Consider the following 19,029-nt stretch of genomic DNA (forward strand, 5'->3'; position numbering starts at 1 on the left):
TCTACTAAAAACTCTTCCTATATTCTTGAGGCTAGGGTTTTCTTTTACACATGAGAAATAAAAATTGCATTGACTAAGTCAACCGGGCCTCGACCGCTGCGAAAATCCACTAAAAAGCTGTAAAAATCGGCCCGGGGAGTTCTGCTGGGCGCGGCCGCGCTAACTTAGCGCAGGCGCGCTAGTTGATGCAGTTAGTAGCGCGGGCGCGCTACCACTTAGCGCGGGCGCGCTAGTGTCTGCACTGGCAGCTCCGTTCCTTCGTTTCTCGCTCGTTCTCGCGTGCATGTCCTTCCTCGCTTCTAGTACCACTTCCGTAGGTGATCACGGTTGCATTTAGCATATGCAACAAGCCCTTTAAACCCCTAGATAGCTCTAGTGGACGAGTGTGCTCTCGTGAGGGTTTGTAGAAGATGTACCCACAAAATCCCAAGTCTTGATGAATCCACAATTCTCTATTCTTGCAAATAATGCACCAAAACCAACCTAAAATGATAGAAAATCACTTCATCACCTCAACTCGTGACCTGCACAGAAAAACAATAAAAACACATCAAAAGACACTAAACACTTAAGTACAACCAACCAATTTAAGTGGAAATGAAGGCCTATAAGTGTGTATAAATACCACTTATCACAACTCCTCGCAGAAAAATATTAACTATTAATATTAGTGATCTACATATAAGCATGCAAAAAAAAAAATCACTAACACTAAAAGTATCACAACTATATGCAATTAGACATGAAATAAAATACCAATTAATAAATCATCAAATATCCAACACAAATAGTTATGCTTCAAGTATATACACTAATATAAATGGATTCAGCCTAGAGAGAATCTAAGTAACTCCACGAATACTAGTATATCATGACTAAATTCTAACTAGATTCTAACCATATACCAATTACTGATACACATCATAAGTCTAGAAACAAATAAGTCATGCTTCAGATTATATAACAGTATGAGTGAATTCAACCTAGAGAATAATCCTAAGTATGTTCACAAATACAGATATATCGCAACTAGATTATGATAAATTTCTCTACTAGATACCAATTGTTGAAGAGGTATAGATCAAGAAAAATAACATAATTAAGTCATGTTTCATGTCATCTCTAATCATTTAAATCATGAACAAATAAGTCACTTAATTGTCATGCACCATAATTTAAATAATTTGAAATAACAAACACTCATGCTAAAACATATAATCACCATCTAAGCATGCAAAGCAATAAACATGGCAATTACATACAATAGCAAAAAGCACGAGGTACTGGATTTTAAATATATTCACAAGTCCTATATATGTATAGACAATTTAATACTCATGACTTCATTCAAGAAATACGATAGACATGCTCATGAAAGAAATAATACCTTATAGAATATATAGTATGTGATTTACTTGCAGTTAAGTAAAGTGATAAGTTGAATACCTCTGAGACTTGACATTTCAGTTGATGTACCTTTCTTGTACTGATCAAGTCCAATGGTTGTTGGCACAGGTCTAGAATCTTCCAAAATGCGCATATTCAAAAGATCCTTGACTTCTTTTTATTGCCATCATTCTTTAGGCTAACTAGTAGACCATAAAGAATTGCAACTTTCCAACAAACTCAGCATATCACTAATCTGCATTCACTTAGCAATTATCTTGCACAAGTGACGTTAGTCCACATATAATATAATCATGGTATCACAGCACAGATAGTTGTATTGTGTGTGCCTTGTATCATGAGAGGTAATGATTTGAATACCAAATATGACTCTAACAAACAGATATTTAAAATAATATGCTAGTCAGAAGTCATACCATGTCCGTGACGATCGTTAGGTCTTGCATAGCAACTCAATAAGCTAGAGCTGATGAAGAAAGAGATATACAAATTCCGTTGGATCTGCAACTGCAAAGTCCTTGAAATGTTGCATGAAGCTTCATCTTCTAGCTCACTGTAATATCCTGAACCCGAGTGTCGTCAATGGTGCTTTAGTTCAATCATGAAGGTCGTTGAGTCCCCTAAGATGTGGAGTCCTAAACTTGAAGATTCTATTTCCATCATCTTTATAACCTTCTCCTTTGAAATAACTCTAAGCAACTAAATTGGCTTGTCCCTCGTAACAGAGCCAAAAACATTAGTTGGAATCTAAATACCTGACAAGTACTAAGTAATGAATTGTCATTAGGTCAGGGTATCAGAATCCGCACAATCTGCTTTCAAATTTAATGAGATCATCTTGTTGTGCAATCACTCAATCTGGATCCCTTTAAAAGCTTCTGAATCTTCCTCAAGTTTCACTTCAAATTGAAATCCAAAGAAATAACATTCTTTCATAATAGCTCTCCCAGTCTTCATTTCGCTGTTAGGAACATTTAAGAACTAGAACCCGGGAATGATATTGACTCCAAACCCTTTGTCTAAGCAGATACATTCTTGATATGTCCTGTTCATATTCAATGTGGTGTTGAGTTTGAATAGTGGATCCACCAAATGCTCCCCCAAAGCCGTTGTTGGGATCTTCTTAATAATCGTTATCCTTGCAAAGAGATTCTGCTTGGATCTGAATCATTATATTAAACCAATATATCACCTTTAACAGCTTGGAGCAAAGTGTCGTTCAATGTCCCGTATAGACTTACAATCACCTTCTATTGATCAATCATAATCACCCTGTAGACTGTAGACTCCATTGAGTAGCTGAGGAAAGCATTTTTTTGATCTTCAAATGCAAGACTTGCAAAGAGGCATTTTCCACCAAACACATACCAAGAGTTAGTGTTTGCTTCTGATTGGCCACTGGCAAGAATGGTGTCTTTCTGGATTCATCAATGATCGGGGTTCATCTTGATCAACCTTCATTTGTGACGTCTTTTCCTTCGAACACATACGAACAACACAAAAGAACTAGAGTAGTCAATGATCATCTCAAAAAGATATCTGTCTTTGTTTGCAGACATGAAATTAGCTGATCCGTAGAAATCCATACGTATCATCTGAAGCGGCTCAGTAATGTTGATCATATCTTTGCTTCTGTGCGATGCTCCTTCGACTTCCCTATTTTGACATAACTCATATCCTTCATCCAATTTGAATTTCAGATGAGGTAGTCCTCTCACCAATTCTCTTCTTACGAATAGAAAGATCTCCTTATTTTGACATACAAGTGCGAGAGCTTCAGATGCTATAGCTAACACTTATCTGATGAAGCTTTACTATCGAAACAGCTCACTCCATCTTCAGTTAAATTTACATATTAGCTACGAGCAAATTCACATCCTTCCTGATTTGAGATAAAACACTATTCCATGAACTGACATAATGTCCTTTCTCAGAGAACAGTCTGATACTTAGAATGTGTGCTTTGACTCCTTGCAAGAAAGACATGCTTCCATGATGACATTCCAGGAAAACAGGCATGTCCCGCAAGAGAATCTTTGTTGTCATCTTTCAAAGATTATTAACGGAACTGCTCACAAGATCACATTTGCTAAGATGGTATTTTTGTGAATCATATGATTTCAGCTACTCAACAAACAAAGTGCACCAAAAATGATATGGATCATATGTAACCTGCATAACAAATGAAAAGTGTTCTATGGTTCCCAATCATAACTGGGTCCGTATGGATTAGAGATTTTTCTTTAAGAGTGGTAACAACAGAAGCAACCTTAACATGCTAATTCTTATCTAGACATGGCCTTAACGTGATTCTCAAACATGCTTTTCTAAAATCAATGCAAGTGCAAAGACATGCATTCATGAAAATAAGAAGACATGATGTTGAATACACATGGCAAACAATCAAAGATAAGACAAGAGCAAGACAGACAGTTATGCAATTCAGAAGATTCAGTACTCTTTACTTAAACCAATTAACACAGGTGCAATAGGTAGCAAGTAGAATTACATATATTCAATAATATTCGAAAAACATATGGATTAGACACAAAAAATTAATAATCACATTATCATTTCATACTAATCCCAATCTGTTGTTATATGGCATTATGCTATCTCTATTACCTAAGTCAGTTTTAGATCTAACATGAAGTTCTAAAAGTTATACTAACACAAGGTAGACATTCCATCATTGAACAAAATAAAATCCTTAAGAAACAATTCAGATTAGATAAGCAAATCTAATTGTACTAGGGAATCTGAAAGTAAGTGTTTTAACAAAGTTATATATGCTAGGATCATAACCCCTAAAACTAAGAGTCGTGTTCCAAAGGAAAGCTTCTAATCTCACTATTGCAAATAATCAAATCCTAAATATTCATACACATGTTAAGAATCTGCTAAAGACACATGCACAAGATTATCATCAAACCTAGTTACTAGAGAAGTGATCTAGCATACTAGTTCAACATTACCTATTGTGATGCTACCATGCTTTTGCTTGTGTATTAAACAGTTCTACTCAGAGATTTATAACATGCTTTGAATATAAAAAAATATGTATTGCATAGTTAGAAAGAATTCATACCTGAGATGTGCGAGTTGAGTCATCTTCAAAGAATGCTAGGATAGCCAGATAACCATAATCATCCTTCTCATCAGTAACTGATCCATCTCACACCTTTCCTTATGTAGCATAAGAACTTGTTATGATGCTCAAAGCATCCACTTAGATTCCAAACAAACCTTATCATCTTTGTTTGTCGAGGCTTCAATATATATAGCAACCCTTCTTTGCTAAAGATACCAAAAAATATTGTGTTCACTGACCAACTCAGTTTTCAAACAGCCTGTTGAATTGAACCCCGGAGAGTATCCACTTGAAACCAATGGATTCCATCTGAATCTGACATGACTAAACCTCTCAGACAGTGTTATGCTAATCCTTGAAGTTCTGTCCTCACATTCTTCAAAAGTGTTAACTTTCCTCGACTTGAGCTTCGTCAAATTCAACAGTTACAAACTCTTCTGTTCAATCCTAAGGTTCTGACATAAATGCACGAAACTGATTTGGTGCGGTAGTAACTCGATAATTATATCTGTAAACCTCCACAGTTCTCTGTCTTTGGTTCAGTTGATTCTGGAAGGATTTAGCATTGATACAATTTACTGTGTAATTGTATATCCCTGAATCACTGACTTAGATTTAAATCCCTTGAAGATTCGTCCATAAAAACTTCTCTTTTCCTACTACCAGTGGTGCCATTCAAAGTTGACATTCCGAGCCCTGGAAAGATGCTTCACTGCATATGTAGCAAATTCCTATCATGATCTTGTGATCTCATAATCAAGTCGGAGTTATTACTCAGATCAAGGCCTGAAGTACCTTCTTCAAGATCCACTGTCAGTAGTGTCGAATCAGTCTTCAATAAAATCTTCTTCGAATCACAATCAGCTTTATTGAACATAGAAAAACTGCTTCTAATAATCTTTTGAGAAATCAATTGGATTGGGTCATCAATGTACTTCCGTTACCGGTTCTGAGAATCTGGTATTCGAAAGCCCGGTGTTTGTCTTGTAATCTGTCAGCCTGATCTGTCTCAACTAAATGTCAATCTGATTTGTCTTGGAGTAGAATAATTGAAAAGGTTACGGGACACTTGATTATTTAAACTAAGTTTAAATTATAAAGAAAATAAATTTAAAAATAAGTTTTAAAAGATGAAAGAAAATATAGTATAAAATAAACTTAGTTAAATATATAAAGTAAATTTAATTATATTTAAAAATAAATTCAAATAAATTCATAATAAACTGAATAAGTTTAGAACAAATTTATTTCAAATTCATGTAGTAAATATATTAAAATTTATTAGATAAATTTAATTTTTGAAAATATTCAAGTGTCTCGTCTCTAATTAAATCATAGCTTCCAGAACAAACTAAATTGAACCCTTGAACTTGAACTTATATCCATAATCAATAAAATCCTCTTAAATTTATATTCTAGATTTTAACTTAAACTTAAATCATAAACTATACAAATTTAAATAATAAATTTATAAAAAGTTATGATAAGCTTGGTAAAGTCTAAGAGTAAACTTTACAAGTCTAAAATAAATTTAAACAAATTTAATAATTGAATTTAGTAAAGTTTATAAAGTAAATTTAATTAAGTTTATAAGATAAATTTAATTATTTCATAATAAACTCAATTAATAAGTTTAAAATAAATTAATTCAAATTTATAAAATAAACTTATTAAAATTTAAAGTATAAATTTATAAGTCCCAGTCCAAAGTTCAGTACCCGACAGATAATCCTTGCTTAGGCTTACGGACAAATTCAGCAACACAAACCGGAAGAACATTTCCCCTAATCAAATATCAAAAGCTAGGTTCAAGATTTTCCGTACGATAAGGATCCTGATTTGTATATCAATCAACCTGGCTCTGATGCCAATTGTTAGGTCCAAAGTATCGTAGAAGGGGGGGTTGAATACGATACTCACTACAATTTAAAATTCTTTCGAATCTTGCGGATAAATAAATTGCAGTCCTATAATGGGTTTCGTGTTCCGGATATTTATTGCGTCGGTTTCTGAGGATATGAAAATATTAAACCAACACACAATATTTTTCAAGGTATATCTGTATATTGATAAATACCTCGAAGGGTGCTATAAATCCAAACCCGAAGGTTGGCTACAATGGCTACTACTACATACACTCACAAACCATATATAACTTCTAAATATATATATATTACAAAACTAAGCTATGATTTATTTGTGTGTAGTAGTGTGCAAGGCACAAAGCCATTCCACCATAAAGGCGGTGAAGAGTGTGTGAATTATGAACCCACATCTCAAGTATTTATAGACTTCTCATTAACTAACCCTAGTTAACTTTTGAATTTGCGCCAGAATGAGTTTGTTCCTGAAGTTGCGCCAAGAACATGAGTTTGCGCCTTCTGTGTTCACCTTGAGTCATTTTGACTTAGTTAAAATCAAGAAACAAATGAATTGGCGCCACCTCTTGTGAACTTGCGCCAAGAGTGATCACCATAGTTCCATGAGTGATTTTGACTTAGAAAGTCCAAGCAAGTATTTGAATCTGCGCCACATTCAGTTTGCGCCTCCATTGGTCCCTGTGAGATAATACGACTTCGAATATTTCTCAAGATGAGATGAACTTGCACCCCATAGCATGCTAACTCCACAGTTATCTCTCCTATGACTTTTTTTGACTTAAACTTGCGCCAAGGAGACTCCTGTATGCACAACAGTTGGATTTTAACCAAGTCAGGATTTAAACTTGCGCCTACTATACACAAGGCATATGTATAGGCGCAAGTATGTCCCATACTTAGCCAAGTTGACACAAAAACTGAACTTGCCCCATGAGAAACAATCTCCTGTTCTTTCTCCTAACTTGCGCTGATCAACCTTCTCCACTGTACGGTTTGAGTATATATGACTTAGACAAATTCACTGGATAGTGAACTTGCGCCACTCAGTGCTCCACTCGTGTACAACAGGAGCTTAAAGAGAGTGAAACCCTACCTCCATGGACACATGACATCATCACATACATGCAAACCTAGGTTGTAGTAGACACATCACATCATCCCAACATGCATGCATATAATATATAATATAATATATTATGTTGTGATCATATTAATAAATAAAATTATATATAAATATATACACACATATATACATTATTTATATGAACATATAATAATATATGTACATATATTTAAATATATTCTCATATATTCAAATATATATAATATATAATTATATGTAAATACAAATACAAATGTATATAAATATATATATAGATATATATATATATAGTTATTTATAAATATAAATATAAACTTAAATATATAAAGAAAAGTATATATAAATATATACATATATAATAATTATATAAATATATAGTAATATATATATATATATATATATATATATATATATATATATTTAAATATATTCTCATATATTTGAATATATATAATATACATATAACTATGTGTAAATATAAATATAAATATATAGATATAGATATATATAACTCACTCTAAATATAAATATAGATATTTATGCACATAATATAGTATATATACACACTTAATTATATAAATGTTTATGTAAAATATATATATACACATATACTATATACATATATATTCATTTAAATATATATACATATAAATATACATATACATATGTTGAAAAACATATATACATATATATTATATATATTATATTTAATTAAACATACATATATACATATACATATATATATAAATATATTTGTACATTTACAAATATATAAGTGCACACATATAAAAGATAAGTCACTTCCTGATATGGCTTTATGTGGAAGCTTGACATATGGCAGATGAGCAGTAAGCTTTGGCATATCTTGCAGAGGCTAGGCATTTGGCTTGGCTTGGCTTTGGAACAAATGACTTGTTATGACTTGATCAATTTTTCGATTGATAAGCACTGGTCTGGTTCACAAGCGACAAACACTGAAGTCACACATTGTACCATGTTTGTCAGCAAACATTGATCAGTCGGTTCCGGGTTAGTTTATGATTCAATTGTTGATTGTAAATAACCAACCAAGATATATAGAAATATCTTGCTTCAGGGGTTGCACTGAAATCTTCCGAGTACTTTGAGAACATCTTCATTGCTTCCACAATCTTGAATACTTCAATCTTTATTCTTCACTGAGGCATGAACATATTAATGAACTTCTTCCAGTGAACTTACTCCTTCAAGACTGTAGATGGCTTCTTCAACCTTTGTCTTTGTATCTTTTGATTCCGGTGCAGGCGTAGTGTTATTTACTTGTCCTGTTCTATCGTTGAGTTATCATCCCTATGTAATAGATAGGGCTGTCTTTACATTTAGACTTACAATCTATACATAACCCCATCTTTAGTTTCTCTCTGCATCCTTTCTTCTTCCCTTTCGAAGCTCGTCGGCACGAACCTTTCTAGCAAATCACCCAAGTCTTTGCTCATCTTCCGTTCATTCGCAACCACAGGTGTGACTCTCGCCTTTACTTATAACGTTTTCCATTACCCCCAATCTTTGATGCATGCTATTTGGATATATGTACGTCGCCTCGAATCTACTTTGTGTAGATATATACATATGCTCATGCTTTCATGTTTGCGAACACTTTCACATAGATTAGTTGTCTTTCCGGTCATCGTCATGATATCGAGATATCCCTTAACATGTCAGTCTCGTTTCCATGAAACAACCCTTTACTTGCCTTGTTGTGGGATTTAAACTAGTAAATATTGTTTGTGGTAAGCATGAGAAATCTGAATGGGATGTTAATGCCCATGTATTGCAGTGGTTGGATCGACGAATTTGTTTACCAATAACTCCATTAAGCCCTGTAAATCGACATCGCTAGTTGAACACTTAAAGTCGACCCTGAAACACCCAAAAGCTTATTGCAAACTCTAGATCAGGAATCGAAAGTTTTGAGAATATGAACAAACTTTTGATAATGCCTCCCTGCTAACTTTGAAAGGATCCATAAATTGGACTTCCATCCGTAGTCTTGACAACCCCTGATGATACTTCGTAGTAGGGCTTGGTCATCTCATTCTTCCTTTATAGCTTCAGGTCATAAGGCTTCAATGAATCTCAAAAAGGGGGTTGCATAGACACGACCCCTTCGTTCATTCTTTTGTTGCGGCCCTCATTATAGCCATAATCAGCCCTATCATGACTCTGCCCTTTCTCTTGTAGATGTTTCAAGGATCCGCCTCTTCTCGATCACAACAATTCGCCACCAACAAGGCGCCAGTCCCTACAGAAGTCCTCGATTCAGGGTCCTCCCCGATTCGGGAGCCTAACCCCTTATCTAAGCCTCCTGCTGTGAGTTCCAGGACTTGTTCCAAGGTTAACCCCGACATACGTAATCCGAGCATAAGAGAGCCTAACTGGACTACCTCTGAGGAGGCCGAAGGAGAAGTGATTCCTATTATCAAAGAAGAACAGCCAATCTTGAACCTGATGATATAGATGATTATATGCTACAGGGTATTAATGCTCAGGGGGCAGGCGAGGAGTTTGGTGAGAGGGGTCCTGTTGAGGAGGGTAAGTTTGACCAATAAGAGGTTTTCTCTGAGATTCTTTGGTTTTGTTTTCTCTATTTTTTGTCATTGTTCTGGATAAGTTAGCTTTCTGGAATGTTAGAGGGTTTAATCAACCCTCAAAACGTAAGGAGGTTGCCGATTTAATTGTTGATAATTAGCTTGGTTTTTGTGCTCTTATCGAAACGCATGTTACAAAGAGCCGTGTTAAAAATATCTTTAACAGATTGTTTAGGGGATGAGATTGGTTCTCGAATTCAGAAGTCTGTTTGAAGGGGTGTCGTATTGTTGCGAAGAGGTGTTAGTGATCATATCCCGGCTATAGTGGACTTTATTTAGATAAGAGAAGGAATAAAAGCTCGTTTAAATTTAATAAGTTCTTGGCTTCTATAGATAATTTTCAGGAGTTGGTTTCAGGTGCTGGGAACAAGAGAATTGGTGGAGTTAAAATGTATCAGGTGATAAAAAAATTGCACAGCCTCAAAGAATTTTTAAGCTTGAGTCGTGAAAGGGTGGTAATATTTCTGATAATGGAGCTATTTTAAAATCTAGACTGATGGATATTCAACATCAATTGGATTTAAATCCTTTTGATGATTAGTTGAGATCTCAGGAATCCATTATTTCTCGAGAGTACATGGCGTGTAAATTGGAGGAGGAGAGACTTTTGAAGCAGAGAGCTAAAATTCATTGGCTTAAGGTTGGGGACCAAATTCTAAGTTTTTTCATAGAAGTCTTCAGGCCCGGAGACTTAAGAAAATGATGCTAGAAATTTCAGATGAGGATATGAATGTTCTTCGGGGAGAGGAAATGATTGAGCATTTTATCGATTTCTACAAGAAGTTGCTGGGGACTAAAGATTACTGTGACAAGTTCTTTGGTCTGGAGCCGTATGCTAAGAGATTGGACTCCTACTCTGCGGCTGAAATGGTTAGGAATGTTTCCAATGAGGAAATTAAATCGGTGATTTTTGAAATGGAGGATGATAAAGCTTCGGGTCCTGACGATTATTCAGCTCTTTTCTTTAAGAAAGCTTGGCCGGTTATAGGAGATGAAGTGTGTTTACCTGTTCAATAATTTTTTTGTACAGGCAAACTTCTTAGTGAAGTTAACACTACGTTAATTGCGTTAATTCCTAAAGTTGATCATCGTTCTATGGTGGGTCAATTCCGTCCCATAGCTCTGTGCAATGTGATTTACAAGTGTATTACCAAGATTATTGCCAATCGTATGAAATTTTTTCTGGGAGATTTAGTGGATGATGTTCAGAATGCCTTCATCCCGAGTCGACGTATATCATTGATAACATCTTGCTTACTCAAGAGATCATGAAAAATTATCATAGAAGTGTGGGAACTCCAAGATGTGCGATGAAGGTAGATATTAAAAAGGCTTAGGACAGTGTGTCTTAGGACTTTCTGATTGATGCTCTTCATCTGTTTAATTTTCCGGAAAAATTGATTAGGTGGATCCAGGAATGTATTTCATCTCCGTCTTATTCAGTTATCTCTAATGGATAGATGCATGGATTTTTTAAGGGTGAGAAACGCCTCTGTCAAGGTGATCCATTGTCCCCGTATTTATTTACGTTGGTTATGCGTGTGCTTTCTTTGATGATTAAGAGAAGAATAGAAGAGGAGGGAAATTTCAGATTTCATCCGAAATGTGCTAAGCAGGGTATTACTCATCTTTCTTTTGTAGATGACTTATTTCTTTTTAGTGATGCGGATCCTTATTCTGTTCAGATTTTGAAGGATGCTTTAGATGAATTTGGGAGGTGCTCAGGTTTGTGGCTGAATAGAGATAAAAGTACTCTTTATTTCGGCAATGTTGCTCCTGAAAATAGATCTTTGATTCAGAGTATTCTTGAGTTTAATGTGGCATTCCTTCCGGTTCGTTATTTGGGGGTGCCTTTGATCTCCACTAGACTTTGGGTTAATGATTGTATGCCGTTAATTCAAAAAGTGCGTGATAAAATAGAATCGTAGGAGAATAAATGGCTTAATTATGCGGGGAGGGTGCAGCTTGCTACGTCAGTGCTTCTGTCTCTTCAGGTTTTATTGGGGTTCTATTTTCTTGCTTCCAATTTCAGTAACAAAGCATGTAGAAAAATTGATTGGTAGTTTTATTTGGGGAGGTCGAGATGTAGCGAAGGGAAAAGCCAAAGTGGCCTGGAAAGATGTCTGTTTGCCGAAGCATGAAGGAGGGCTTGTCCTTAAGTCTTTGAGATGCTGGAATAAAGCGTTAATGTCCTATCACATATGGAACATTGTTTCGAATAATTCCTCTTTATGGGTTAAATGGGTTCATGAGTATCGTATTAAGGGGAGAAGCTTTTGGGATATCAAAAAAGCCTGGGATTCTTCTTGGTGTTGGAGGAATATTTTGGAGGTTCAAAAAGACTTGGGACCTTTCATCTGAGTATAAGTTGGCAATGGTCTGAATATGAGTTTTTGGTTTGACTCTTGGGCGTCGAATCAGCCATTTTCGAACTTCTGTACTCATAGAGATATCACTGAGATGTGGTCTAATAAATTAGCAAAAGTTGCTAAGTTTGTTGTTGACGGGTTATGGGAATGGCCTCCTGGAATTTTGCAGAATATTCATCATCTGCAGGAGGTTCTTCCCAGGTTGTCGGATGATCATGACAGAGTTATATGGATTTCAAGGCAGGGGAGGCAGAAGGATTTTTCGGTGAACCAAGTATGGGATGATTTGAGGCCGGGAGCTTCTATTGTTGAGTGAGGGCGATTTGGTCTGGTATTCTAAAAGGATTCCTACGCAATGTTTTTGTTTATGGCTGGCTATTCGAATTCGTTTACTCACGCATGACCGATTAAAAAGCTGGCAAATTCATGATCGAGTAGTGTGCAGCTTTTGTGAAAAGGTCCCGGATTCGCTGTCTCACTTGTTGTTCGAGTGTGGTTTTTGCCCTCAAATTTTGCTTGATATTCAGAGGCGGGGTTATCATTTACTTATTCAGGGGAGACGGGAGAGTTTTATTCATAACTCTCCTATTAATTGGAGACGTAAATCGCTTCATGTTTTAATAAACAAGATAGTATTAGCAGCAGTGGTGTTTCATATATGGCAGGAACGAAACCGTCGTTCGTTTCAGCAGAAAAGAAAGTGTTAGAGGATAAGGCCCTTCGGCCCAATATGCCAAGGCCTAAGAAGTCCAGCTCACCATTTAAACTCCAACGTTACCATTGTAACGGTCCAAGGCGGGAATCACGCCCCATTAAAACGCCATTACCCTCCTCCCGCTTCGGGCGGGACTGTTACAATCTCAACACTCTCCTCCCCCTATAAATATCGGTAAAAACATGGGTAAACTCAATTATTCATTTACACACATACATACTTTTACGCTTGCAGTTCTCTAAATACACCTTTGAGCCACTAACTTATTCTCACGCCGGAGGTGAATCGGGGGGACAATCCCTCGCATTCTTCTCTATTTTCAGGCCACTCACGAGGCTTCGGTACCGGAAGAATCTTGGCTCTAACATTGGCGCCATCTGTGGGAACTGCAAGTAGATTTCTTTACTAACAAACACCATGACAAACCCCACTGATCAAACAACCGGAAACACCTCCAACCCCAACACTAATTTGGATTTTGGCGGTAGTCCAGAAGGGCTGTTTCCCACCCCAGAAGAACAGCAGCAGATGTTGCTGAAATGGCAAGAAGAGCAAGCCGCCAAGGCCCAGTCCTCCAAGGTGAAGGAACAGGACGCTGCCCGATTGGCCAAAAAGAGGGAGGCTAATGAACTAAGGTTGAAAGCCCTCCAGTTGCAAAGGGAAGAAATTGAACTCCAGGAGAGGGCCCATCGAGAGGCCCTGGAGGCTGATGGAGAAAAGGGGCCTGAAGGGGAAGGGCATAAGAAGAGGAATCGGGATGGCCAAGATGGGTCTTCGGACTATGAGTCGCACTCCCGAGGACCTCGGCACAGGCATGTTACACCTTCGAATTCCGAAGGAGAGGATGGTCCCCACACGAAGGACCGTCTTCGCGGAATAGAGAAAGCCATGTTTGGTGATAAGACACTGACCCATGAGCCAGTCATAGTCGAGGAAATTGAGCAGTATCAGCCACCCCCGGGAAGGCAATTCCCGAAGATGAATGAATTTAATGGGAAGCGGAACCCGATCGACCATTGTGACAAATACGAGTCCTTCATGACTGGCATGGGCCACTGTGAAATCATGCTTTGCAAGATGTTCAAAACATATCTCAAGGGATCAGCGACGATGTGGTACCGATCCCTACGTCCGCGGTCGGTCAGTTCCCACGACCAATTGAAGCGGAAGTTCTTGAGGCACTACTCTCACTTGTGCCGAAGAGAGAAGGATACTGAGGCCCTCATCCACTGTAGACAGAGGCCGAACGAAGAGCTAGGAGATTACTTGGCCAGGTTCAAGGAAGAAGCCGGGATGGTGACCAACCTGGACAAGGTCAAGGCCGCTGGATTCCTCACAGCCGGTATAGACCCTGTGAAAGGCAAGAAGCTCCGATCCTCCTTGTACGATATACCCCCCAAGTCCTTGAACGATATATACTTGCGGGGGGAAATCATCAGAAGGAAGATGGACTCGATCGGAGGTCACAAGAATGATAGAAAGGACGACCGATATGGTTCCCGATCGGACAACAAGAGTAGGAGAAGCGATGGATACAGGGGACGAAGAGATGAAAGGGACGAGAAGCCGGATAGGGGAACCGAACGAAGGAGAGATAGAGACAGTACCGTGTTTACCCCCCTGAACACGTCTGTTTCCAAAATTCTCAATGAAATCAAGGGGAAACCAGGATTCGTTCGGCCACCAAAGATGATGATTAATCCCGACTATAAGAAAAATGTTGACAAGTACTGTGATTATCATCGGGACAACGGGCATAATACCGATGAATGCTACCACTTGAAGAAGTTAATAGAAAAGATGGTCAAGGCTGGCGACCTGAACCAATATGTTAAGGATTTGAGGGATCGGTTATGTCTCAGAGAAGACAAGGGGAAGGCGCCCGAAGAAGGAGAAAGATACCGGGGGAGGTCCGAACGATCTTCGAGGGAACGGTTCTAGACCGGAACTGTAAAACAACCAATAAGAAGTATGTCGGGCAGATCTACGGTCTCTACCAGATTAACTCTGCCAGACAGCCTTTCCCCATAATGTTCACCGAGGAAGACTATGATGTCATCTGGCCACATGAGGACCCCTTAATCATCAACCCCGTGATCGGTCAGAACAAAATCTGGAAGGTATTGGTGGACGGAGGCAGTTCGGTGAATGTTCTGTACTACAACACGTATATGAAGATGAACTTGGAAGAGAAGCAGCTTGAGCCTTCCCATGAAGCCCCCCTCTATGGCTTCGGCAATCAGCCCGTCCCGATCGAAGGTACAATTCACCTGCCTCTTTTACTTGGCAAATCCCCTTATACTGTGGAAAAGTAGGTCAAGTTCTATGTGGTTCGGGTTGAAAGCCCGTAAAATGCTATTGTGGGAAGGCCAGTCCTCACTTCTTTTCAGGCAATTGCCTCCATTCCCCATCTCAAATTGAAGTTTCCGACCGAGAATGGAGTGGGGGAGATGAGGGGCGATCAAAAAACCGCCCGCATTATGTTGGAAGATCTAGAGAAAGAAAAGAATCTAGGCGGCGCCGAAGGAAACAAAAGGCGCCGAACCGAAGACGATTCTGGAGGCAGTGGTCAGGCCATGCATATCGAGTTGGAGAAGTTTGGGGATGATCTCTCAAACCCGATCGCCGAACCAGGCACAGAGACCGAAGATGTGGAATTGTACGCAGGTTGTTCGGGAAAGATGGTTCGGATCGGAAAGGATATGGAGCAGGGATTGAAACAGAAAGTGATCGATGTTGTCCGACAGTATCATGATGTGTTCGCTTGGGAGCCCGAAGATATGCCAGGTCTGGATGCATTGGTCGCTCGCCACAGGCTAAATGTTGATCCACAGGCCAAGCCAATCAAACAAAAGAAGAGGACCTTTGCCATGGAAAGACAGAAGGTAATTGAGGCCGAAGTGGAGAAGCTACTTGAAGCCAAGTTTATTGAGGAGATAGAATATCCCGAATGGCTGGCCAATGTGGTGGTGGTCAAAAAATCAAACAACAAATGGAGGATGAGTGTCGATTATACCGACCTCAACAAAAACTGTCCGAAGGATCACTACCCTCTTCCAAACATTGACCAACTGATAGATGCCACTTCAGGCTATCAAATACTCAGTTCCCTAGACGCCTTTTCGGGGTACCATCAGATCGCGATGAATGCCGAGGATATTCCCAAGACAGCATTCATCACCTCGAAGGGTACCTATGCCTACATCAAAATGCCCTTCGGTCTGAAGAATGCGGGGGCCACTTTTCAACGGATGGTGATCAAGGTTTTCGCCGAACAGATCGGTCGGAACATGGATTGCTATGTGGATGATATGATAGTGAAGTCCATGTTCCGTGATCACGCCGACGACCTCAGAGAATGCTTCGAAACCCTAAGAAGGAACAACATGAAGATCAACCCCGCTAAGTGCACCTTCGGGGTATGTAGTGGAAAGTTCCTAGGGTATATGGTCAGCGCCAGGGGAATCGAAGCAAACCCTGAAAAGATAAAGGCAGTTTTGGATATGGAAGCCCCGAAAACTATTCGGGAAATTCAAAAGCTAACAGGTCGACTGGCGGCCCTTCAGAGATTCATTTCCCGGTCGGATGAGAAAGCCCCTCCTTTCTTTGAAGTGTTGAAGGGAGCAAAAAATTTCGAATGGGGACCGAACTGTGTCAGGGCCTTCGAAGAAATTAAGGAGTATTTGATTAAGGCACCCCTGCTGATGAGGCCCGATCTGAAGAAAACTCTCCAGTTGTTTCTATCTGTAAGGGATCGAACCTTGGGGGCAGTCCTGGTCAAAGAACACGAGAAGAACCAACATCCGGTCTTCTACGTGTCTCATATGTTAAAAGATGCAGAAACTCGGTACCCGAACGCGGAGAAGTTCGCATATGGGCTGGTTATGGCCTCCCGAAAATTGCGACAGTACTTCCAAGGACGAACAATACAGGTGGTTACTCACCAACCTCTGAAGAAGATTCTCAGTCGACCGGAGGGTTCGGGCATAGTTGTCGCCTGGTCTATAGAGTTGGGGGAATACGACATAGAGTATGTACCCCGAACCGCCATTAAAGCCCAAGCCCTGGCCGACTTCATGGTGGAATGCATATTATCTGGGCCGAAGGATCTAGAGCCCAAGGAGCAGCTCATCAGGACTCCAGGCAAGTGGAAGTTATTTGTGGATGGATCGGTGGTAGGTTCTAAGTGCGGGGCTGGTCTAATCCTTTCCAGTCCCGATGGGTTCGAAATTTGTCAAGCCATCCGGTTCACCTTCCCTTGACCAATAATGAAGCCGAGTACGAAGCCCTTCTGGCTGGGATGGGTCTAGCCAGGAATCTTGAAGTCAGACACTTGAGAGCCTTCAGCGATTCCATGTTAGTATTTAAGCACTTTTCGGGGGAATATGAGCAGAAGGAGACCCGGACGGAAGCTTATGCCACCAGGGTACGTGACCAGTCTTCGTTTTTTGAATCGTTTGAACTCAGTGCTATCGTTCGGGAAAACAACAGCCGAGCTGATGCCCTTCCTCGCCTAGCTACCGCCGAAACCCAGAATTTGACTGGGTCGATCTACTTGTCCGAAGTGAAAACGCCTTCGATCGACAAGAAAGCTTGCCTGGAAATTCACCAAGGTATAAACTGGATGACTCCGATCAGGGCTTATTTAGAGAGGGATTCCTTCCCTTGGAGAAGAAGAAGCCCAAAAAGTTAAGTATCGAGCAGCTAGCTATGCACTGATCGGGGGCCGACTCTTCAGACGATCAGCTTCCCAGCCATTGCTCCGATGCCTGGATCCCGAAGAACAGATCTTTGCCTTGGAGACAGTTAATGAAGGGATATGCGGCGAAAATCTGGCAGGTCGATCTCTGGCGATGAAAATACTCCGACAGGGCTTCTTCTGGCCAACATTAAGGGAAGATGCTGCCAGCTACTCCAAGAAATGCCAACAATGCCAACTCCATAGCATCATCCTGAAGCAGCCACCAGAGGAAATGGCTACGGTTCTCAGCCCGATCCCATTTTCCATGTGGGCCATCGACATAGTGGGGATCCTACCGACCAGCACTCCCAAGCTAAGTACTGCATTGTGGCTATTGACTACATGACAAAGTGGGTCGAAGCCCGACCACTTTCAGCTATAACCGAGCAATCCGCCAAGAAGTTTTTTCTCGAGCAAATAATTCTAAGGTTCGGAATACCGATGGTATGCGTATCCAATAATGGAACCCAATTCATCGGGAGCAAGTTCAAAGATTTTCTTGCCAGCTTCGGTATCCAACATAAGTTCAATTTAGTGGGTCACCCTCAGGGAAACGGGCGATCGAAGCAGCTAATAAAATAATCTTTCAAGGCATCAAGAAGCGACTAGGACAAGCCAAAGGACTATGGGCTGAAGAACTTCCCTGGGTCCTATGGGCGTACCAAACCACGCCTCGATCCTCGACCGGAGAAACACCTTTTCGGTTGGCTTATGGGACCGACTCACTTGTCCCAGTTGAAATTGGCCTTGAGTCGTATCGCACTCAGGTCTTCGATCCCAAGTCAAACGAATTCGGATTACGGGGCAACCTTGACCTCCTTGAAGAAGAAGAAGAAGAAGCAGCCCATCAAAGGAATATTGTCTGATACCAGCAGCAAGCATCTTAGTATTATGATTCGGGCGTTCGGAAATGGTCTTTTCAGGTTGGGGACATGGTTCTCCAGGATTTGGCAACTTCTATGCCAACAAAGCAAGGCAAGCTCATGCCGAATTGGGAAGGACCCTACACAGTTATTGAGGTTGTTCGGCCGGGAACCTACAAACTAGAAGGACCGGATGGAAGCCCCATTAAAAATACTTGGCACGCTTCCCATCTT

The 19,029-nt window shown here is 39.7% G+C and overlaps 1 protein-coding gene across 1 annotated transcript; it reads left to right on the forward strand.

The window, feature by feature from the left end:
- The first annotated feature begins 11,567 nt into the window (after positions 1-11,567).
- LOC108203476 (uncharacterized) lies at positions 11,568-12,792 on the forward strand. Its single transcript, XM_017372421.1, has 3 exons — positions 11,568-11,991; positions 12,140-12,438; positions 12,529-12,792. The coding sequence occupies exons 1-3, from the start codon at positions 11,568-11,570 to the stop codon at positions 12,790-12,792; spliced, it is 987 nt and encodes a 328-aa protein (XP_017227910.1).
- The last annotated feature ends 6,237 nt before the right edge of the window (positions 12,793-19,029 follow it).

This window comes from Daucus carota, chromosome 4, assembly GCF_001625215.2.
Source record: "Daucus carota subsp. sativus chromosome 4, DH1 v3.0, whole genome shotgun sequence".
NCBI lineage: Eukaryota > Viridiplantae > Streptophyta > Magnoliopsida > Apiales > Apiaceae > Daucus > Daucus carota.